The sequence below is a fragment of the Echinococcus granulosus genome, assembly GCF_000524195.1.
Source record: "Echinococcus granulosus chromosome Unknown EG_S00079, whole genome shotgun sequence".
Lineage (NCBI taxonomy): Eukaryota > Metazoa > Platyhelminthes > Cestoda > Cyclophyllidea > Taeniidae > Echinococcus > Echinococcus granulosus.
In genome coordinates, this window is record NW_020170459.1 from 249,919 (window position 1) to 273,903 (window position 23,985).

Sequence of the window (23,985 nt, forward strand, 5' to 3'; positions counted from 1 at the left end):
AAATCCCATTCTTTACGGTAAATGCTTTACTTAAACAGCAGGCCTGCATAGAAGAAGGCCTCTTTACCGTTCAGGCCACACCTTACTAGGCTTGTGCTAACAGCGGCGTTTTATGTCACTCTCTACTGTACCCTGAGTATTTGCTGGCTCAGTGCGTTAAGAACATCACTCCAAAGATTGTAACTAAAAGATTCGCTTCCAATTTGGCGTTTCTTTGACTAAAGTGAGTTTTTAGTAACATCCATTTTAATTTTTGGAAAAGCCAATTTTTATGGCATTTTGTGTAATTGGTCTCGCATCACTTTTAGTGGTAGTTTTAGTGGTTTGACCAACTTTTAATCATGCGCGCCCAAGTTGCTGATGCGTGAGATTTCATCTGCTATTTCCTGTATAATTAAGCAGAAGGTCTGCTAACTTTCTGAAAGTGTGATTCCTTGTAACCGGCTTTGGTGACAGCATTTGCCTACAAAGGTGAGTTCAAGGTCAATGCATTGGAGACTAACCACCTTCTGCTTTGGTTGGTGAGCAATATGGCATGAGTAATATGGAATCGGCCTGTCACTATTTGAAACTTAAGCCTATGGTATTCCACTTATTTCAAATGCTATTTTCATAGCTTCGAACACTATTTGCATCACAAAAGCTCTTGATATAGCCTTTTATTTGCTGGCAAATACTGATTTGTTTTTAAGAATGTTTGTTACGACTCTAAAAGTGACTTCACGAAAGCCTTGATAGAATGGAATTGCTGGAATAAAAATAAATGGAACACTACCGCATTCTCCTTAAGGCCTTGTTTGCACCTTAGTGTTGATGGAGTACAATCGTTCCGATCACTGTTTCGCCGAAGTGCTGTCACTATGTTAGTTTGAGGTAAGATAGGTTTCTTTCCCGCGCCTCCTCGGTACACAAAATGCCTTCTCTTAGCTCTAGCTCGCCTCCATACAATTCCACCGTGATTAATCACCCCACGTATCTGCACCCATGCTCGACATTGATTCGGGCGCCTGTTTCCAAATGTGGATACCTTCGTCCGCCTGCATGTCATGTACTTTAAGCCTACGACATGCCGAATCTGGCCAGTTCATTCACCTTTTTTCTTTTAAAAATGTGTTTTGGATTATATCAGGTGACCAAAAAGTTAATGGGGTTCACGACCTAGGCCTCTGCAACAACTTTTTTGTAGAATGCATTCGATACTCCTTCTCGTGCTCCATCATGTTCCTGTTACTTTGAGCCTAGGGCATACAGTTTGAGATCGTTGCCTGCCTTACGAGCCGAGTTTAAGTCTGTTGTAGAGCATTTGATGAAGGCGCGGTATGTGGTAGCAGAGCATATCACCCAGAAATAGCTCAAGCTGTTTGATGACTCAAAGATGCTTATATTTTTATAATTTTAATTGCCCATGAAAGTAGAATTTTTGATGCTAACATTCCTCATGTATGCCTAGAATTGTTTACGAATCGGTTTCGCTTGGATATGTCACATCGAGTACTTTTTATGCATGCAAAACACAGGTCTTGTGCTAGCCGAGTTCTTTTTTATTGGGTTCAGTTTTGCTATGGAACTAGTGAAGTCAGATAGGTAGGTAAAGATATTAATGAAGTTATTGCTTGACTAAGGTTTATTTGATAGTTTTGGTGATGAAGCAAACTGTAAACCATTGGAAAGGGGGCGTTCCGAGACCTACCCTCCTTCGTTGTAACGGCTATAGAGGCGAACCATTTTGGTTGGTAGACGCAATTTAAAAATGAGCAATCGCAAATCTGATCCTGCAACTAAATAGGCGAAGTTGAAAGGAGCGGACCTATGATTAATGGCTGCAACCAACCGAAATGGAGTTGTTGGTGTTAAAATACCGGATGTGGTATTAGTCACACGTATCTGCATCATGCATTCACCCGTATTCACCAAACCTCATGAGTAAATATGCTGATGTACACTTTGAAGAAAGGGACAGTTTTTAACTTTGAAAGAGTGATCCATGTAGGTCAATAAAGTGCTTAAGGCGTCTTTTTCGACTGCTTAACCGACTTCACAGTCCATGGTATCGATCACTAAGATTGTCTTCGTGCTTTCCTCCACGCTTTGTGTCCTGAATATTCTTCAAAATCGTGTAATCCATGCTCAATACTCTACCGGGAAACTTAATTAGCCACGGTATCATCCATGTCTACAGATATGATAATCTTTAACCATTATACGTATTTATAGATGAGAGACCATCACTGAAGTACCTTGCGCGAATTCGCTCCAACCTTCTGCTCTTCATAAAGCCGCTCATCCTTCAGCAGTATCAGCTCAGCCCCTACAACGGTAACTTTCCACCCAACGGCGAGGAGGTGGACTATCTCTTCAACTTCCTCTGCACTGTTAGAGAGGTACCTGTTCGCTATTCCTTTTTCTCTCTCCGTCTCCTACCCTATTTATGTTTCCCTTGCTGTAGCTTAGCAACCGCTCCTCCATTGACGCAATACTGGGGCACGCGAGATTAGGGGCGTATACTCTACACCCAAGCGCAATAGACAGTCATTGAGTTTCCCTATTTAAGTTTGCATTTCTCTGCCTGGTAGGCAGGTTGATGGTCTGATTTGCAAGGCTTTGTGCCTACCTTGCCACCAAATTTCTTCAGCATCTTACCAATAGGATTGTGGTTAGCGGTTAGCATCATCTTGATTCGAGGTTACTTTGATGTGTACCATTTGCACCTTCCCATTTTAGTTATTGCTATATCGCTTATTGAGTTGTTGTAAAAGTGCCTATCTCAATTTCCTTGGCAAATTCCTCTTAAACTCCCAGTTATCTAACCCGCTTGGAGCTGTGAAGTGTTGTGAGGTGATGCTGTGGTATTGAATAATATGCTCAAAATGTAGTTGGAGATCGTTGAAGACCAGAACTTGTTTCTCAAGGCTTACCAAGCCCTCTATCATTCATTTGCTTGATAGCAGAAAATTTCCATTTATTAGCCTCTATTACTTTTAAGGTAATGGTCACAGCATGTTACATTTGAAGGGAAAAGGTTAAATTTTTAAGCAAACATATTTGTTAAAGTGTCCGAAGCCCTGTGGTCGAATGCACTGCGTATCATACAAAATTCTTTAGTCGTAATGAATTCGCAGTGAGCATCACAGTAAAGGTTGAACCGAGGGTCCAAAATCGCAGGTTTTTTGAAAAATCTGGAATGGAGTATCACGTGTTTGATATTATTTTCTTTCCCAAAAAACTCGCATCACCTATTTTCCTATTTAAACAGTTTAGTACAATATTGTATATCATTTTTAAAATTTGTTGAACTTAGTCCAGGTCATCCTTTGTGTGGATCAGAATGCCTTCAAATTGTGTGATTGTGTCCTCTGAGTAAAACGATCGAGCTTCAATCCTCAGATCTGTGTAACTAACCAGATCTAAATGGCTTGATGTCCGGTTGTGTGGCAGACTGAGTATGCTGCTTCAAACCAAGGTTACTTTCTAGAATCGGCACCGTGTGCCTATTTTTACTCTTTCGAGAATATTGATCCCTGTCTCATCCGCTCCTCTCTTTCATGCCTCGCTTCCTAGTCGGACAATTTGAAAGACGTGCTCTACTTTGCCGTGGCTCTAATGTCCCAGCATCCTGCGGTGATGGTGCCGTGTTTCGACCGCCACGATGGTATTCAATGCGTTTTCCAACTCCTCACCCTGCCTGACGAAGATTCGCGACTTTATGCGCTCAAATTGCTAGGCTTCTTCCTCAAATACAGCAAGTCCAAGTAAGGATTTTATTTGACTGCCAGAAAGGCGACATAGCTGCGAAACGGTGTGGGGTTCACCTCGACCTCTTAATCCGTGGTATTTTTTCAATAGCAGTATTTAGTGTAGATTCGAAAGGCTTCATAGGTTACTTTAGTGTGAAGTTCGATGAGGTAACCGCTATATGATCCCACTGATCCCTGTTATTCTTTCCAATAGAATTTTTCCATTCTCTCGTTTTCAGCAAAGGCGAAGGGGTTATGGCCTCGAAAGCAAGAAACCAATAAAGCCGGAGGGCAAATCGAATTTGCTGTTTCTGCCCTCCTTGATAATAACGATGTGGCGCGTCTATTTGCTTTAGGATTACACTTTTGTTTGACCCCTATCATCATGCCCTAAAATGAAGCTTCTTGTAATGTAATCTCCTCGATGAATCTGTCTATTAAGCCTTTTAGCTAAGTTGAAAGCAGGACTTTTGATAACCATGGAGTAGCTGCATGAAATTGCTTGCGAGGATTATCTTCTTTTGAAGAAAGAAAAGGTTTGTTCCGACTCTGAGTCATTTGCCTTCATGTTATTCCCTAAGGGGATATAATGTTAGTTCAAATTTTGCGTTTTTGCAATGGCTTATCTTCGCTTCAATCCAGTGAGCTCCCACTTTCAGCTGCCGTTTGCTTCAGAGCGATGTTTAACTGAGCTTAAGGAGGGAATTATAATTAGTCTTTACAATCGGAACCTTTGGAAAGAGCTTTCTGGACATTTATCAACGCCAGAGTTAGGACATTGATGAGCAACTCCTATTACAAGGACGGATATTGCATAAGTCAGCTATGCGGGGCAAAGCATTGTCTCCACATCTCCGTATCTGGTGAGAAGGGAACGAAGGCGCTCTAGACTTACAAACTTGTAAAGCTGCTGCTGATTGTTACCGGAATCAGTTGGCCAGCTTTGAAGAAGAGAAAAAGACATTGAGAGCATATAAAAGGTGTGTCTGGGTCCCATTACCTTTTCTCTTACTGGGGATGCCCACGAACAACTTCCAGATTACCGTCTCTACGTGATGTATCATAACACGGAATTGGTGGATTTCGACCAAATTCATCAAGTCTACAAAATACTTATTAGCATTTTCCAAATGTTTTGTGGAAATTATGTCAAGTATTGCTTTATGAAAAGCCTGCTAAACGAAATTGTATTCGCACCAATATATGCAAGATGGTTATATTTTAAAAGGCTGGAATAACCTACCAATATTTTCCGGAGACTGTGGAAATGGTATGGAGAATTAGATAATCATAAACCTTGGTCTTTAAATGCACTTGTTATAAGTGAAAGGTGTCTGCGAGCTCAAAAGCCCATGTAGTTATTAGGTCTGTTCAGTCCTGCTTTCTCTCTCCACTTCATGACTTGATTTTCAAGGTCACCACTCTTGCCCTCTCCCTCTCGCCTCTGCCAAGTGGCAGCCTGTGGCGCTGAGTCCCTGTGATAATCTCAGTTGCGCTTGTGTATCCCATTTCGCCTTGATTAAGAAGTGTTTGAGCTAAATGTGAGGCAGCCGGATCTGATTTGAGGGTGTTTCGTTGCTTCTTAAGCAGGCGTTAGGGGGAGGTGGTGGTGTTAGTCAAGTGGCAGGCGCGCTTGCAGAAGCACTACAAACTGTGTTAGCATTTCTTAACGTCTACCTCACTGGCAGAGCGTGGGTAGGGAATTGAGTAGTTTAGTGCTTTAAAAACGTTGAACTTAGATGGTTCAAGGGTGGGCCCTTAAATCTCTTCCGCCTCCAGTTTCCAGTTTGAGCAGTGCCTCGTTAATTCGTCTGTCTTCATTTATCCATTGTCTTTGATGCTTAGTAGCGAACTTTGCCATTGATCAAGAGGGAAAAATATGCTTTTTTTATGGCGGACATTTAGCCCTACTAAACAGGCACCGGTAGGAAAGTGTAAAATTGTCGTGGATAAGTAAGTCTCGATCAGATGGTTTCTCCTCCCGTCTTTGTCACAGCCATACAAACATCAATGCGCCCTGTTCACTCAAGTACGAAAATTCACCCAAATTGACCCACTTTTCCGAAACGGCTTTCTTGCCTGAAGCCTGGTCTTCCACACGGCTTATCTCAAAAGCTGACATTCTCTGCTAAAAGGTTGAATACACTGAGCTGTGAGTTTTCTACCAGTCTCAGCCTTCGCTCCCGGCTGAGCACTGCGCTTATGTTTCAAACTGCCCTCCCTTCTACTTCGCCGTTGCATAACAGCACCGTCGAAAGTAATGGGAATTTTTTACTTGCCTGTGGTCGCTACAGTGTGTGCATTTGAAATATTTGCAAAATCATGGAATTTTATGATAGAATTCCAAGGACTTACCTAATTTCAGGCACTCACGGGTAAGAATTTGGCATTTTAAATGAGGTGACTATTCGTGTGGTTCAATCTCAAGTGGCTGTACTAGGCGACACGTCACATCATCCATCGAACCAGTTATATTTATAGCACTAAGTAAACCCACTCACCTCGGTTATTGCCTTAATTACAAATTTTGAAAGAATTTTCCACCCATGTTGACTATCAAACTGAGCACTAAAAGACCTTTCATCGATCAAGCCATAAATCAACCCGGGTCGCTAGGTCTACTGCGACCAATTCCATTTTGCTCTACTTCTGCTGAGTCATCTTTGAAAAGTTTTTGTTGTCATTATGGTATGAGAGAAACCCTTATAATTAAGTCTGACAAACCAGCTTTGATGGGATGCAGTCAATGGGTAGTTGTTTCATCACATAGTGACAATTCAGTCAGCTTTTAGCTTTGTAAACCGTAGGCATTAATGAGCTAAAAGATTTCTGTTAGATGTGAATAGGTGTTCAGATAAGCTGATGTAAGATGTGTAAGCGAGCTGCCTGAATAATTCACATGAAGCTAACACATTACATGAAAAAAATTGGGCAACCCGTAGTCTACATCGCGAAACAGGCAGCGATAGTGCGGCTCTTGGAAAAGGATGATACACGGTTGGTGGGGGTGCCATCAATCCCAGAAAACGTGCCCATTTTGGTCAATCTCCAACCTCTCCAAGGAGCCGCGCCCTCTCTCACTCCCTCTTGGTCGACTCCTATCAGGCAGAAATGCACTTAAAGTGTACTAATACTCACTCTAAGGTCAAGGGTCGATCAGTTATTATGAGTATGCTTAACTTGAACCACCGAATGACATTTAGGCGGTCTTCGTCAATATAGACATCAGTTCTAAAGCCTTTGTCAATTGATTATGGCTTTGGAGACAGGAAAAAATACAAGACCCCGCATATGTTAGAAACCAAGATCCTAAGAATTGGTGGCGCAGTTGCACCATTCCAGACGGTTGTGCTGTCTGTCAGTATTGAGCTTCCTACACGTCTCTTTAGAAGAGGCTTGAATTAAGCTCAAGGTGACTCTTTGACGTTCGTGGATCCCATCATTAAGCGTGATTGACAGATGCTAATCTGAGCCACTTTTGTGTATTTTAGACGGAAGCAGGAAGCAGTGGCTCAGCACAGCATCTTCAGCCTGCTCTGCGACCGCTTCGCTGCAGTGTCACCCGCCTTCACCATGAAGGCCTATAATGTCTTCTTCGAGGTGTGTTCCTCTCTATTACACTTTTTCTTCCTTATAGTTTAGTGTGCTACAACAAACATGCCCTTCCTGTCCTTTGTGGAATCACAATCACGCATTGAGTTGGGTGTTAAGCTCTCTCCAGTTTTTCACCTAGTTTAGATATGGAACCTCCCATTTGGATTCAAACTTATGCTTCCATATTAAAAAGCACGTTTTATTGGTTGAACGAATCACTACTATGATTTGCAATCCTATCCCGATGAGATAAAAATATGCTGCGATTTCCACTGTGATGAAATATTTATCTCTTAAAGCAAACAAACGGGCCTCAGCTACCTTCACGTCTGCCTCTTACTTCCCAAATTTGCATTGCATTTCACCGATGATGGAGAACTACCATCAGGGGAATTTAATGGATGAAGCGGATCAGTTTTGTCTTGAAATGCGTTGCTTGGCATCGTGAGATTGAGAATGGCATTTTCTTTCCACTTATTAATTGACCATTCCTGTCTGTCCTAGCTAGGTCTCAGGAAGGGGATGTTCTCCTACACGTTCCAGTTGTGCCTAGATGTATCGGGTAGACAGAGAGAGACGGGTCAAGACCCTAATCATTTGTAGTTTGGCCTTCAGTAAATGGACGATGAATGCCCAAGCATTGCGTCTGTAGCCCACCACGCCTACATCCACGCACAAAGTTTAGTCTTGCGGCGATAAAGTGGTGAGTGGTTCGTTTGAGTCCACCAACTTTGCGGAGCATACAATAGTTACTCCTCATCAGATGCCAAATGGCCCGTTTTTATAACGAACGTGAAAAAAGCGAGGAACGAATTGCTAGTCTCACATTTTTCTCAGTTGTCGTTAAGCCATGGTGAGTAGATGATATATCCGCTTAGTGCCTAGCATCATTGCCCCTTCTCAGTTGATGTGGTTGTAATCTACTTAGTTCTTCACTTTCTGCGTTAAACACGACACTTGATTCTCTCATCGTCGATTTTCCTACTCAACATAGATGCGGAAGTCCTCTAATGGTTGCCCATAAGAGCCAAGAAGGGAGAGTTATTCTGTAGGTGGTACAGTATCATGTAACGATTCATCAATAAACCCAACCAGGCGTAAATCATGTCTAAATGGCTGAATGTGTCTTAAAAAGCCTAAACACCAAATAATATTATCTGAACTTGAGGGGTTTTCGTACTCAACCGTTTCAGATTAGCCTAATCAAATCTGCTAATCGTAGCAGACATGCGTGGAATGTCATCGGGTGATGCTGCCAGTCGTGAGCGGAGCCGTCTGTCAGTGAATTCTCGCTTCCCGTGTACATTTTACCGCTTCGTCTTCATTACACATAACAGTGCTATTTACTACTACCATTAGATTACAGTGATACTTTAAATGCATGATGTTAAGTTTTTTAAGCATTCAGTTCAATCTAAACTCGATTGATGCACTTTTTCCCAGTCCCATCTTGTTATTACAGTGCCCCAATAGGTTTTGGGTAGACACTGAAATCAGGGTCTCTTAGTCTTGCCTACTTTTTCTTCACTTAACATGGGTACTACCAGAGTTTCTAATTTTGTCCCACTCATTTTCATTGTTCGGTTTCTCCTCCTCTTCCCCTCCTAGCTTCTGACAGAGGATATGACGCTGCAATTGACGGAGAAAGTGCTCCCTTATCCTAGCCAAGCACAGAGAATTGAGAACCCGGGTAGGTTTCACTCACCGTTTCTGTAGGCCTTGATCCTCTCACATGTTTTCACTGAATGTGTGTCGTGTTCCTCCTTCTTCCCGTTTATTTTTTCAACTAACAATCTGTATTCATATCAATCTTGGAAATTTAAAGTCACGAAGTGATTTAGATTTCATGCTTTAAGTGAAGCCTTTTGCACTTATTTCATGATTATACTTTGCGTATCATTTAACTTAACTGGCTAACTCAGTTGTTATGCACTGTTTCTGTTTCGTTGCAAATCAGTAAAATTTTGATGATGCTCAACAAACAACTTAATTAGTATTTTGAGAAAAAATCCGTTTAGAAATCCACGTATAGCCTTTAAAAGGGGGCTTTCCTTAATTAACTGCCTTATCCAATAAAAATATGCATTACTTCGCTTCAAAAGTGTGACAGTCTCTCAATCACACCCTCTCACCTAAAAAGATGTTAATGCACTCATCTATCATTGCATTGCCAATTTCGGTGCCTTATTTCAGACCCATAATATCGTCCCATTTATTTAAGGTTCATTTTGACGTAGATCAAACAAATAGGGTAGAATCTGGAAAGGTGAAATGCTACGACCTAGCTCGGTGCCAACGTCAACTAACTCAACTTTTACCTTTGCTGCCCCATCTGTACTGCCGATGAGTGGTAAAACAGGGATACTGACTTTAACCCTATCCATCGTTGACCAAACATTGGCTGGCTTTCGTCAGAACCAAGGCGCTGCAATCTAATTTGGCACCAATACTGAGAAACTCACCTATTTTGCTTTTTTTGCTCTTGTTTCAGCTTTGCTAAAGACGATCGCTCTGCTAATCATCCACTCGAAACGCACTGCTGAACTGATGACTATTCGACAGGTCTTTTTAGAGCACCTCCTTGCCCTCTGCCTCAATTCCGATGTCAATCGTCGGTACGGTGGTCGATTGGATTTGTTACTTCTTTATCTCTTGCTCCCTCTGTTTGACGGCATATGATCAGGTTTCATTCATACGCACGCTAAAATTTTGTCGCAAAAATTTGCATTCTTGAAATCCCACCTATCAATTTAATTCCATATATGTATACATTCATTCAAACTGCCAATTTTTTGTACAACTGAACGCTTTCTGTGCTTCGAGGCGTCAGCTGTCTCCCGAACAGCTTGTGTCGGTACTAATCGAATTCAATGGGCATTAAGTTGAGTGAATGATTACGCAGTCCCCTTTAATTTTTCGTGAATCTAAATATGACACGTTTTCATTTTTTAAAATATTTCGGTATTGCTCAGACTTTTCAGGCAATAGAAACCCGAATTCTTGAAATTAGAACTCCTGCTTAAGAAAAATGCAGTTTTTTTCGAAATAAGACTGAAAGCCATCTGACTTTATGAGACATAGTTTTCAGTGACTTGTTTTGTTTGTTTTTATCTATGCAAAACGCACCGACATTTATTTTGGCAGAAGCTTACTGTGTAAACTTAGGGTGTTTTGGTTTATGACCATGCAGACTAACTGACTTTCAGCATTTTCTAGGATGGCGAAAAATGTCATGTGCCATTTTTCCCCTCCTGCGTTCTATTCAACTTTGCTTTTTTATACGGTATCAGAGTAATACTAGGGTTACCCTGGAATTTAAATTCATATTGATATATGATTCCTCTTGAATAATTAATTACTTCTTTATGATGCTTTCTGCCGACTGACGTTTTGAATGGCTCAGCTTGTTAGAGGAGGCCGTTTATTTCCATGAAAAATACCTTTTCTTGAACCGAAGGGTATCGCCATCTGTTTTGACATCATTTCTAGCATCAATGATAAATTTCCCTTTACATTGTAAATAACCCTTCAAGAGTTTATCAACACACTCATTTTTTGAACTCTTAATGAACAACCACTTCTACATGAGAGTGAAAACATCTCTTGTAATATCTCCAACTATTTGAAGCGCGAAGGAAACGTTTATAATCTTGTGGACTTTGGTCGGCCTCCACCGACCTTAAAATGTAGGCCTTGGGAATTACTCGTCTTGTCAAAATCTACTCCTTACGATCTTAAATGGAACTAAACTTCTTAGGTCATCCGACATCTAGCCGATTCCGACTAGGTTTACTATCTCCTTCCTAGGACGGGAAATCTAACATTTTTACGGTCCCGAGAGCATTCCCATGCCACTTCGGCGTACTAAATCACTCTTCCCTACTTTTTTGACTGGTGAAAACTTAGAGGCATTTTAACGGATTTGCTTTCAATGCGGTGGACTTTCTTACACCTGCTCTCAAAGTATTTTATAATTTATCCTCCAGCTTGTTTGCACTACCCCATCTAATGGATCTGTCTGTCTGTTCTGTCTATTAAGAACTGGATACCTAAGCTCTATTTGAGGAGGAAGAAAACTGTCCATTGATAGTGGCATCGCTTGATTTACTTGAATTCTTACCTTGTGCCCCTCGTCAGCTTCACTGTAAGGGTATGAGGACTTTTTTCTATCCATTAGTAGAATCATCCTTGTCCTTTAATTTATTTTGTTGATATTTAAATTTGGCGTATAACGCAATAGGTAGTGGATATAATAATCTCCTCTGGTTGTAAAAAACCCGAAACTTGTAATTCTTGCATAAAACTAGAGCTTCTTTGAATGATACCCGTGTCCCAGTATTTTAGCTAATAGTCGTTTGTTTCTTTTCGCAAACTGTTGCTTATACCCTTTTTGCTGTGAAAAAGATGAAACCTCTGAACGTTGTGTGGAGAAGGGGGGAAGTATTCCGCTAAAGTTAATTTATACTATTTTTACCGTTGTCTCTTTCAGATTTATTCAAGTCGTTTTTTATCATTCATTTTCGTGGAGGAAAAGGATGTAGAATTTATGTCACTAGCTTAGTATTTCTTTCTAAATAACTTTTTTTGCTTTTGTACCGCTTCGCTTGTATCCAATTTATTACTCTTTCTACTACTCCTATAAATAAAAGAGGGTAGTTTCCCTTCATTACCACCTCTCATTGTTTGAACTAAATATTAGTCGCATTTTTTCGCTATTCGCTCGTTTCGTAATTTTCCAGACGATCAAAAAAATTGAGCTAGTTTATTTTTTAGAGGTGGGAGTGGTTTTAGTCGCGGTTACTACTTTCTTACTACCAAACTTCCAAATTTGCCTTTGCCTTCCCATTTACACTGGTTTCACAGCATCCTCAGACCGTTGAAAATCTTGAGGCACTTGGCCCTCATGGGAGAAAGAAGTGGGTCATCGCCTACGTCCCCACCCGCATTGCCATCAGCCATGCATATAAACTTTTTTCCCTTTGTTCCTCCCCATATCACTTTTAGAGCGGTGCTGCAAATGTCGGTGTGGCAGGACTGGGTGATTGGACTGGCATCGCTGTTCCCACAGAACCGACAGAACAGCTACGCAACCGCGACTGTAATGGAGGTGCTGCGCTGCCTCCTCTTTTACGCCCTTCGCTTTGAGTTTGGTGGGTGGCGAGTGTGGATTGACACTCTGGCCATTCTTCACTCGCGCATCGCCTTCGAAGAATTTCGTCGTGCTAACCACCAGGTCCCTTTCTTTTTTAAAAAATGATGCATCACTTTAAGTATTTTTTTTCAGAAGGAAAGTCGAAGTATAGGTAAGGGGTAACTTTCCTAGGTATCTCTTTCCTCTCAAGAAAAATTCACTGGTGGTGCGATGGGGAGAAGCGCTGAATAACTCCGTTGGACTAACTACCAAATGTTCCTTCTGTCTCGTTCCTTTTTCTTTCAGATGATTGAGTGTTTTGAATCTTTATTAAAGGTGAAGACGGAAAGAGGAGTGATGAATCATTGCACTAACTACCTATCAGATTCGGTCTTTACATTCCTCCTTGATACTGTCACTCTGGCTGCAACAAGTTTTCCCACTTTTAGGGCTTCAAGGGAGGAGAGGTGATTGGAGTGATTGATGGATGGTTCCATCGATTTAACCCCCTCACCAATTCCTATATTCATAATCTTTCTTCAAGCAATCTTCCCTCTACTATTTTGCTCGAAACAATGGGAGAAAATCTGATGGGCAGTTATGCTTCTCTTCCTTTCTCAGTTGTAAATCCTTGATGAAGTTGGGAGGAGTAGTGCCCTTTTCGTACCCATGAGAAGCCTATTAATATTGCAGTTTAATTCCCGGTTTTTTAGCCATTTAGAAACGTTTCATAAATATGAAATTGGGTAGAATGATGGGTGGCTCCGTCTTTGTTACCTTTTAAAGAGTCAATCCATTTTGAAGTCTTCAATGAACTTAAACAAATGAACAGCAGTAAACGGTTATTTAAGTTAATTATTTTATGCTTCCCTAAAATAATGAAGATGGTAGCATTAGTAATTTTTAAGTGCATTCGCTGTGCATTTATTCCTTCATCGTTACAGGCTCACATGGCGAAGAGTCGGGCAGAGTTGCCATCGCAGCACGCAGCTGATCCAGGTCCGCAGCTACAGTCAGTGTCGCAACCACAGCCCCTGGAAACCACGGAATCAGTGGTAGATGGACCGGCGACCTCCAAAGAAGTGGGAGAATCGTCTCCCGATGTAAAAGAGGTCGATCTAACCGATAAAGTCGTCCGAAAGCTGGTAGACAATCTGCTAGATCAACTGGTTCTAGAAGCTGCTGGGCCTAATGAAAAGGTGGAAGGGAAGGGCGATGAAGCTGAAACCTACCTCTCTGCTGATGCGACTGCGCTTGTTGCCACTGCTCATGCTAATACTGCAAAGGGGGATAAGGGTGATCATGCTCAAACCAATTCTGGTATGCTATTACTTCATTTTGGTGTACCAATTACCTGAACAAAAATTATCTTTTGAAAATTGTTATAACATCTTGCATTCTCGAAATGGTAAACACTTTGTTTGACTAGTATACTGATTCAGTAATATCTATTTTGAGAATGTCATTTGATGTGTTAGCTAGACTGTAGTTGAGGTAGCAAGACTGTCTCCAACCTATTTCTTACTGAACAAGGCCAACTTTTCTCTTCTTCCTCCTCTTAGCCACGACCACGCAGAAGTCGAACCATGCACCGGAGAAGGTGGAGCCGCAGACCTTCCGAATACCACCATTTACCTGGTCCTACCTCCACCAGCTCCTTCTTGACAGTGTTCTCCGCTCTATTGAGGACGAATTCCAGTAAGTTCATCACCAATAACCGTTTTGCCACTTTTTCCCTCTTTAAATACCCCCTTTGGCCCGTGTGGTGCATTGATTTTGTTTGCATCGAGATTAGTGTACCTTTGTTCTCGAAATTCTCCCAAAGACACATTAGATTCATGATACGTCTATGCTAACGTTGCGGGAGGACTACAACCACCAGCTGTTGAAATTATAACTTGATAAGTCGCATGTGTTATATTCACAGTGGGCCGCAAGTCGATCCACTGTCTTGCCTCAACTAGCACCATGATGCTGTTGACTCTAATAAATTTCAGCGGTCAACCGCGTACAATTTCGTTCATATTAATGAGTGGTGTGAGTTTTCACACCCTCTGACCATGTAACCCTCAGGTGTTACATTTTTTGACATTGTGTTTGCCTTTCTGCGACGATATTGACGCCTATTTTTATTCTACCATTATTTCTATGTGATAAATTTCAATTCAAGGGTTCAAGTATCTATGAAACTTGGAGCCATGGAACAGCCATTTTGCTTTCCGCAGTGTTTCGCAACAAAGATTGTTTGTTAATTGGAGGGTAAAATATTACACACTATCTTAGGTGGGCTTATTTGGGGAGTAAGGTTTCACAGTGTTTGGGAATCAGATTCTGTAAACCGTGTCCTTTTCTATTTATGTTCTGTTCCATCTACCTGTTCCAGGTAGCTCATTCGATTCCAATGGTACCATGGAATATATTTTACCACGTCTTGCAAGTGGTATCCACTTTAGTGAAATACGCACCTTAAGAATAGCATGTATTTTCTCCTCTGAGTGCGTGAAGGCCTTGTGCTCCACTTGGCCTTTTTTGCTAACTCTCAGTTACCGATTTCTCCCATAAAGTGCATCAATGGTCTCAGAAGCACTTTTTTCGAAGAAACTACTCAATTCGGTCGGCTTGTTCAATCTGGATGTTTTGACTTGTTTCTGTTATTTTCTAAGTGCCAAAATTGGCAATCTTTATTTCCCTTGTATCACATTGACTACCCTCATAAAGTCATAACGGAGCACGCCAACGTGAAGACAGAATGGTACCAATAATATTGTTCCGGGCTCTATCTTACTTTCGTGGTGGTCATATCACCCGAGGTTACGAATTCTTCCAAAACAGTGTATTCACTGTGAATCTACCATTCCTTTGCAATGTTATCAACAATTTTAAATCTAATCCTCAGTTCCTCTGTCGCGTCGGCCTCTCATCGCACCTCTTAATGGGAGCTGAAGCATCCAATTCCAATGGTAGTAGTCTGTTGATGATTCTATCTCCAGATTTCTCATCTCGCGAAGCCATCAGCTCAAGAGCTACTAATGTTACGACTGAATGAACCAACTTTGCCTCTGTCCCCTTTTGCCTCTTAGCGCCATAACAGCCGCAGGCCCGCAGGAGGCAACGGCGAATGAAAAGGCGGTGGTGGTGGAGACGGAGACGGAGACAGAGTCAGAGGAGGAAAGCGAGAGCGTAGCCTTGTCTAACCTCCAAACCTTCATCACTGATCCTGCTAACCAGGTTTACGTTATCAATCTCATCCACCTCGTCTCCCAACTCTCCGACGGCCTCGTTACTGCTAGTGGTGGTCTTCTGCCTCTCCTTGCCGCCACCACATCACCTACGGTGAGTAAAGTTCTTTCCCTATTCTCGGCCCTGCTTAGGTCCTTTTTTTGACGCACCTTGGCTAATGGCTTCCAAGACAGAGCCATACTTTCGTTGTAACCAGTGTGGCTCTTCTCTAGACTTCTGTCGTGGTAGTCTAATCAAGAGAGATCGAAAAGGCCAGTGCAGTTAGGTTTGCGACATCGATTCAGCCATCCACGTCAGAGGTCCGCGAGTGCTCTGCTACCGTTTTGGCACTCTATTCGGCTCTGAAGTCTTTGTTATTGCGTACAGCGCTAGAATTAATGCCATTAGAGATATGAAACTCCATGCTGCCGGCGTAAAGATGAAAACATGGGAGACTAAAAGGTTCCGCGTAGCCAAATATGTAATAAAAACTAAAATCCTTTCCTACTAAATGTCGGGCTTGATGCTCTCTACATTCTCTCTACTTCAGCCATAATAAAATTTGAATGACAAAAATTATGGTGCCATCTAGCTAACAAAATCGTACAGTTTTTACCTAAACCACAAGCTACAACTAGGTTTCTCCCCCTCTCCTACAGATGGAGCTGGAGGTGCAGGAGCCCTCGAGCGGTCTTTCATTGGAGACTGCTCTCGGTTTCCTTCTACGTGTCGCCAACATCGCGGACGTGGTTGTTTTCATGCCCTCCATCAACCTTGGTGCATTGGAAAAGGAGACTGGCATGAATTCTGGTGGCATCGTCCGCCAATGCCTCCGACTGGGTGCGTGTTCCTTCTCTCCATCGAGATAATATCCTTGACCTCTCGTGACACTTTCTATATCTTTCGCTAAATCTGTGTCAAGGCCTACAATTGCAGTCTCGCTGTCTGCGTATCTTGTTTCAGATTGGAGTTTAGCGTTTATTAATAGTTGATTTTTGTTTTAAAGAAAAATCTGACGCATGCCGAATTCATATGAGGCCCCATCGCCTAAGCTAATTGCAGACAAACGGAAATATCCTTCTCATTAGAGAATCGCTTACTTGGTTTTTTTCTTCCTGTTCGGCGAATGAAAAACTATCTCTATTTACTGTTTTTTGTTTGCACGAATGGTAGATTAAGTAAACAGGCGTTTTGCTTAATAGAAAGCCCGTCGCATTCACCCCCTGCCGTTAGAGGTGACTTTGCTCGATACGTTTTCCCTTTCAATGATCTATATCTGTCATTTGTTCATCATTTGATTAAAAATGTTTAGGCACTGAACAACGAATTTGTTTATGCAATTAAATTAAATGGTGTCTCATCCTTGATATTCAAGTAGTTTCGTTTGTTTGGATTACTCTCAGTTCTGAGTGCTCTTTTTGTAGCCTTGAGAAATCACTCTCTCCCTCCTTTTTAGCCTGTCTGTGTGCTGTTCGCAACTCTCTTGAAGCCCGTCTCAAAGACTTTTTTCCTTCGGACGAGATTTTATCCCAACTGTACACCCATCCGGCGCCACACCACCATACCCCCTCACCCCTTCCACCTTTGGACTCGGCACCGTCGATAGCGCAGCCATCATCACAACCATCACTACCCCTGTCGTCATCGACGTCCGCTGATTTAGCCGAAACCTCAAACGCAGTAACTACTGCGACGGCCGCAACTCGAGTCAGGCGGCACTCCCTATCCGCCTTCTACTTCTACGGATTGTTGCGTCACAAAATAGAGGTGATTCAGCGTCTCGCCAATCCAGCTGCCGGTACTCCTTTTCTCAGCCGAGAATGTGTGGTCTTCCTTGAGCGATTGCGACGCCTCCCGCCCGGTCTTCAACGCCTTGTACTTGGATTAAGACCCTCTATGGCGAACTATTCTTCTGGATTTATGGTTTGCTCTCCTTCCTCTCTCATTTCCACATTCTGGTTTATTTATCACTCAAATTTGTTTGAAACAAGGTCTTTTCCAATTTATTTACTTTGTATGATAATTGAAAAGTTAATCTAGGTTACTATTAGCACCTAGCTATCCCCATGCGTGTCAGATGGTTTTGCACTTTTGCAATGTTTTTACCATGGGGTAAAGATGATCGCCAAATTCCATACAACTCTCGCCAAGGGATAACGGCGTGATGTTGTAGGTTGGGTATTGTGGCTGGAATATGCATGGAAAACAAATAACCCGGCCCTAGGCGCTTCCACTTTGATTGGGCTTTTAATTTCCAACTGTTCATTCGATTTCACCCTTAATAATTGCCTAGTGCTGGAGCCAAGAAAAGGCGAAATGATAAGTGTGCATGCCACAGAAGTACGGAATGGACATTGGGTTGATTTGCCATAAGCTGCTCACATGTGAGTATGACCACGAACACTGTCGCAAGCCCAGTTGGACAGTCAAGAAGGTAAGGAGTTTGGGGAGAGAGTTTTACTACCAACAGTCGAAGCGCACAGATAGCCACGTTTGTTATGTGCGTCTCTTGGACTGCCTGGGCCTTAAAGCGGAATGCTGGCATCCTATCTTCAACTTTACGCAGTGTTGCCCAATCAGGAGAAAGTCAACGGGATCGCCAAGTGTGAGATGTCCTGTAGTGTTTGGAATTCTACCTCGAAGGGAGGGAATTTACACTTCCGGTGAAGAAACTTCTAGAACTCCGAAGTGGAAGTTTCCCTAAGACTGTAAATACCCCCACCAGATTCGTTTGAGGATAACCATATCCATGTGATGTGATAGGTTGTATTTGTTCGCTTAACAAACGCTGCAATGCACTCAAAGGCCATTTCCCATCCCAAATCGGTCTGCAGGTGATGCGTCCCCTACGACGCGTTTCATGATGCACGTGAAGGACGTGAAGAACGAGGTACTAATATTCCAAGATTTATTCCTGTCTGATGTTAATCCATGGCAGGTGGATGGCGCAAAGTCCCTTAGTCTCCGCCGCGACCTTGCCTTTCCCATTGATGTAGGTGTGAGCCAACCACTTCATCATTCACTGAATCGACCTTGACTTACAGTTCCCCCTAACACCCTCAATTGTTATACCCGATAGCGAGATCTAAATCCACCTTATTATCGAGAATTGACAAGTTGCCCGAAAAATGAATTTTCTGCATTTTAAATGATTAATTATCAAAACCCATTCATTAAACCCACTTTAGGGTAGTATGTTCGACTGCCGCATACCATATCTTCTCCGAATGCTGTGCATTAAGTTTATGGAGAAGATTCTGTAGCTTCCATTCATGTGCCATTCACTGAATTTAACTCACATTTGGTGGTATGATGATTTTAAGCATTAAAGGAATCTGATGGACACAAAAAGAAACACCATTATCCATGGAGTGACATATGTCTATGCTTTAAAACATACTTTACAAGCTCCTACAAGTTGCAATAGTTTGCAAAATTTCCTAGTCACCTGATTCTTCTACTCTCTAGGACGGTAGTGAGTCTTGAAATCTCACGTACCTCTTTGGCGTCTCTCAAAATGCTACATGCAGAAAGATCCTTCATATGCAGAACTGTAGAGGTCAACTCTAGATCATAACCCCTTTTCATCATCTCCATTTTGCCCTGTAATTGTGGAACTTAGACGATCTTGCCTTTAAAAAGCATGTACTCTGACTGGTTTTGCTGTTTCTCGGTAATCGGAACGTTTCGCAAAGTATGGTTTGTTAAATAGTGAAATCGTAAGAACTTGCTTTTCTTCTGGAGCATATTGTTTCGAATGAGACATAAAAGTGCCGCTTTTGGGCACTGCAACCTTCTATGCCTGCGGATTTGATTTTTTATGCGTTGAGTAGGCGGGTGGTCCAAGCGTCAGCTAAGGGATCACAGGATTCACCTTTGAGGTTGTGAGCGAGGGGGAGCAAAGCCACCAAGACTGGAATGGCTGATGTACCGTTCTTTGGAGCCCCATTTAAGACGTTTGCACCATTCATATGTCTTATGTGACCTCACCGCCACTGTTGCCCACTTTCTCGTTTATTTAACAACAATGAAACACTTACCACTTAATTGTGTGTGTTACTGCTGCGTTGTCACCTGTTTTTAAAGTCAGGAGCCCTGGCTTGAACCCCTTCCCCCCCCCCCCTCCCTCAGTTATTCACACAAAATTTAATTACCAGCTGCTGTACTCTTGATAAATTACTTTTCAAGAAACGGTTTGATATCGTTAACGTTAAAAAAGAGGATTTCAGGCCGTCATTATTTGTTTCATCTTCTTCCCTCATCTAGGGCGGAGTATTCGATAGGACGGTCGCTCACCCCCTAGCGGACATTGAATCACTTCTCCAGAATGTCGATATCAACCGATTACACAACATCGTCTACAGAGAGGAGGTGAGTGACTTAAAATGGCAAAAAATAGGCCATTCAGTACTACCCCCGTCACGATAATTGTTTTTGTGTCTCGGCTGGCTCCCTAGGAGGAGACACGGCAGGTGCATTTTGTCGCCCTGGCGGTGATCTACTTTCTCTCCGTGCTGATGGTCTCCAAGTACCGCGACCTGCTTGACCCCGTTAATCTCTTGAGCCTGTGCCAACGCAAGGGCGCCCCACCGTCATCATCCCCTACTCCCGTCTCTCCCGCCTCTTGGCGTCTCGGATCTTCCGCCTCCGCCAACCCCATTGCATCTACCACTGAAGGTCGGCTGAAAAGTGTTTTAATTTGTTGTTGATTGTGGGATGATATTTATGGTTTCATGACATTCTATACAGCTTATACACTCTACAGCATAGTTTACTTGCCGATTCCTTTCTTGTTCCCAATTTTAGAACACTTCCTTTGTATTGGGGTCAAAAATGCATACGCTGTCACCTTTGTTTGTGTGTTTCTGTGTGTTCACCTCCGATTCTACTTTACGTATGCTTCCAGTATTCTTTCGGCCCTTATTCTTGATAGGTCCAATCAATTTTGCAGTCTCATTGTGGATGCATGTTGAATTTACCACCACTAGCTCTCGAACAAATTAAGTCTGCATTTTTGCAGTGAGCATTTCAAATGGTTTTTGAACAAGAAACAGTGTCTTCAAATGTTTCACCACGCCCTTAAGGCATATTCACACTGTCAATCCTGTATGGCCCACTTTGACTACTGTGTAAGGTGGCCCTTTGGGGTTTCTTGGCCCTGCACAATTTCGAAGCGGTTTTTTCTGTAGAGTGGAAGGAGAGGGTGTTCTCGCAAGGTCTCGGTTTCCAGCCATGTCTTTTCTAGGATATATTCATCAGTGCTCCCAATCTGCATTAGATCGCATTTAGCACAAGTCAGTTCACGGGAGTAGATTTGAGGTTGTAAGGGTTAAACTGGTTCTAAAAGCTGCATTTGCTGCAACCAAGCTTACATCTCAGAAAATCAAAGTCGCGATATGCATTCATTATTCATTACTACCCTAGCGATCTCTCGTGTGTCGTTTGTTTTCTACCTGATAGACTCTCAGAGTCTTGTAACCTCAGTAAAGGTGACACTTGCAGACCTGCTATTTCAACTTGGGACTTGTGTTTTAGGGACAAAATTATCGTCTCCGTCAGGTAGTGGGATCCAGTTTTAAAGCAACATTATGATCTATTATTTTCTTTCAATGACTTTGACTGGGTTGAGTCATTTTATCGTACTCACTGCAAATGTGAGCAGTGGAGTTCGAAAATGTTCTTTTATTGCGGAATTGCTTCTTAGGGTATTAAAACGATCCTTCTGGGGATGTTTACAGCCTCAAATAACGCCCCCGTTTCGATGTTCTAGGAGTTCCTGTTCTAAAGACTTAAATCCCCTCCTTTCAAGCTAGAATTCCAAATACTGCAGAAAATCCCGCACTTGGCGATTCCGTTGAGTTTCTCCTGATTGGGCAACACTGCGTGGAGTTGAAGGTTGGGTGCCAGCATTTCACTTTAAGGTCCAAGCGGTCCAAGAGGCGCACGCAACAAATGTGGCTATCTGTGTGCTTCGACTGTTGGTAGTAAAACCCTCTCCCTAAACTCCCTTGTCTTCTTAATTGTTCGATTGGGTTTACGACAACGTCCGTACTCGCTCGTATGGGTGGTTTATGGCAAATTTCCTCACTGACCCTTGTGGACTCAAAAGACATGCACAATTTCAACATTCTACTTTTTATCATCAGCACTGAAAAATCAAGTAAGAAACAGAACAGCTATTTCTCAATCTGGTTTTGAACCTTAAACCGTCATCAGAAACTGAAGTCAAGTGCCATTCGAAATAGATCCGTTCCTCTATCACTGGTTATGGCTAGTTTTCTTTTATTGCGTCCTTATAAAAATTTGGAGGATCAGAATTAGTCCCATAATGGTTTTGATTACTCTTTCTTAATGGGCTAATTTCTGAAATCATTAAAACACAATAACTAGGGTTAAGTTTTGGAAAAATGATCCGAAATTCAACCTCACCATTTTGAACCTTTTCATTCAACGCTTCTGAGCAACTTGGTTTACTGATTTATTTTTTGTACCTTTTGATCATATTTAAATCAGAACCTGAGAGTGTATTGCTCGTGATCTAAATAGTAACTCGATTTTCAATCTTTTAAACCGGGAAACTAAATTTTGAGTAGATTCTATGTTCATCGTCATGCCTTTACCGTAGTAACAGAGAAACAGACTTCAAAACAGTCTGAAGAACAGAACGCTGAGGACAGACCCTCTTCTAGTCAATCTGACAGTGAGAAAACGAATGTAACAAAATCAGGTGAGGATGAAAAATCGACTGGAGCTTATACGGAACCTGGAGTCAAGGAACAGGTCAAGAACGAACCATCCGAAAATGAAAAGGAGGAAGGTGAGGAAATGGAGCTTATTATACGTCTTTTCACCTTTGTTTTTGTCCGATTACCTCAACTGACCCCTAGAATTGACTTATCTTTTCGATGGATCAACTAGCTGCTCAAAATGGCATTTCCTTTTTCGGGTCAAGACGTGTCGTTTTGACCCGTAATTATGATGTTTAGGAGATTTATGGATATTTTGAACAAAGCGCTTTTACCGTAAATTATCATGAAGTGGTTTGTTTGATTTGTGTGTCATACTGTAGCGCCACGAGACCCACCTAAAACGGTAGAACGCATAATACGCAGGCAGAATATGTATTGTCGACGCACAGAAGGGGGTGGGGCTGCTGGCACGGCCCAAAGGCCCGGTTGCCCGGTGGAGGTACAACGGTGGAGCCTCCAAGCGGCCCATTACGAAGACAGGGAGTTAAACAGACAATTAACGCATTACCAAGCCATCCTCTCCTCATTTGAGCGTCTTCCCCGACACTCATCTTAGTCAGCGTCCCGCCTCGGCCATCACAACGTATTCTGTGCTGTTGAAATTAAACACCCACAAACCAACCGCGTTAGTCATCAGATTTGCTTGCAGCTGAGAAGATACTTGACCGCAGCGTTACTGGTCCCTCTTTGCAATTCTACTGTGGGAAAAGAGAATGCACATGCCATCTCGTATGTCCATCACTAGACGTAAGAACACCGATCTAAAAGCAGTCGTATAACAAAGTACGGTGTTTAACATAGTTTCGTGGGGTTACGGTTTTGCGCCTGTTCCTTGGCAATGTTTATACATCAGTACTGCCCAGCTCTATCAGTCTGGGTTATATCCAGCTGGTAGAGAGGTGGAGGAGGTATTGCATGTTCACATAATTGACATCTTCATACAGGTACGGAGGATAGCTCCCTCACGAACTTTTCCAGATGGTTCACACCTAGTGTCGCTTCAGTTTTTTAGCTTTCCTGCAGAATAGTATGGACTGAGGTAGTTACCTAAAGTAGGCATCATTTTCAGACCTTCTGCTAGGGGTGTTGACCGATTATCCCATCTGTAGCACATGTCCTTCACTCGTCACGCCAAGGTTTATCACCAAGCAATAGAAATAGGGATTGCTGTTCCTTAAGATAGGGTTAGCTTTCCGCTTCCTCTAGTGTAGGGCGTCGAGACTTCTTTGAAGACGAAAGAAGACATAATAAGAGGTTAGAATATGCACTGTCGACCTACAGAAGGGCTACGGAGTCCGGCGGAGGTACAATGGTGGAACCCCTAAATGGCTCGTTACCGTAACCGAGAGTTAAACAATTAACATACTACAATACATCTGTTAGAAGCATTCCCAATCTCTGCGGAACCCCCTCGTGATCTCCAAAAATTCACGCAAAACTGTTTGATGACCAGAGGTTTTAGTGTAAACCAAACTCGATGGCTGGGGAATTTGTAGCTCACAATCTTCTGGAAACTCTTAGCTATTAAAAGGTGATAATAGTGGTTCATTTAACAGCA

General features: G+C 42.4%; 1 protein-coding gene across 1 annotated transcript in view; it reads left to right on the plus strand. All coding sequences in view use genetic code 11, as the record gives it.

The window, feature by feature from the left end:
* The window catches only part of EGR_07518 (Neurobeachin), a gene marked incomplete at both ends in the record, with an annotated part of 60,011 nt that overhangs the window by 8,460 nt on the left and 27,566 nt on the right, over window positions 1-23,985 (plus strand). The window contains 15 exons of the mRNA XM_024496767.1: window positions 2,215-2,381; window positions 3,559-3,749; window positions 7,226-7,334; window positions 8,937-9,018; window positions 9,820-9,943; window positions 12,333-12,561; window positions 13,404-13,779; window positions 14,022-14,157; window positions 15,540-15,792; window positions 16,338-16,518; window positions 17,135-17,601; window positions 18,617-18,670; window positions 19,945-20,049; window positions 20,136-20,355; window positions 22,304-22,495. Of these exons, the coding sequence (XP_024348838.1) occupies window positions 2,215-2,381; window positions 3,559-3,749; window positions 7,226-7,334; window positions 8,937-9,018; window positions 9,820-9,943; window positions 12,333-12,561; window positions 13,404-13,779; window positions 14,022-14,157; window positions 15,540-15,792; window positions 16,338-16,518; window positions 17,135-17,601; window positions 18,617-18,670; window positions 19,945-20,049; window positions 20,136-20,355; window positions 22,304-22,495 (2,886 nt within the window). The remainder of the gene's footprint in view (window positions 1-2,214; window positions 2,382-3,558; window positions 3,750-7,225; window positions 7,335-8,936; window positions 9,019-9,819; window positions 9,944-12,332; window positions 12,562-13,403; window positions 13,780-14,021; window positions 14,158-15,539; window positions 15,793-16,337; window positions 16,519-17,134; window positions 17,602-18,616; window positions 18,671-19,944; window positions 20,050-20,135; window positions 20,356-22,303; window positions 22,496-23,985) is intronic.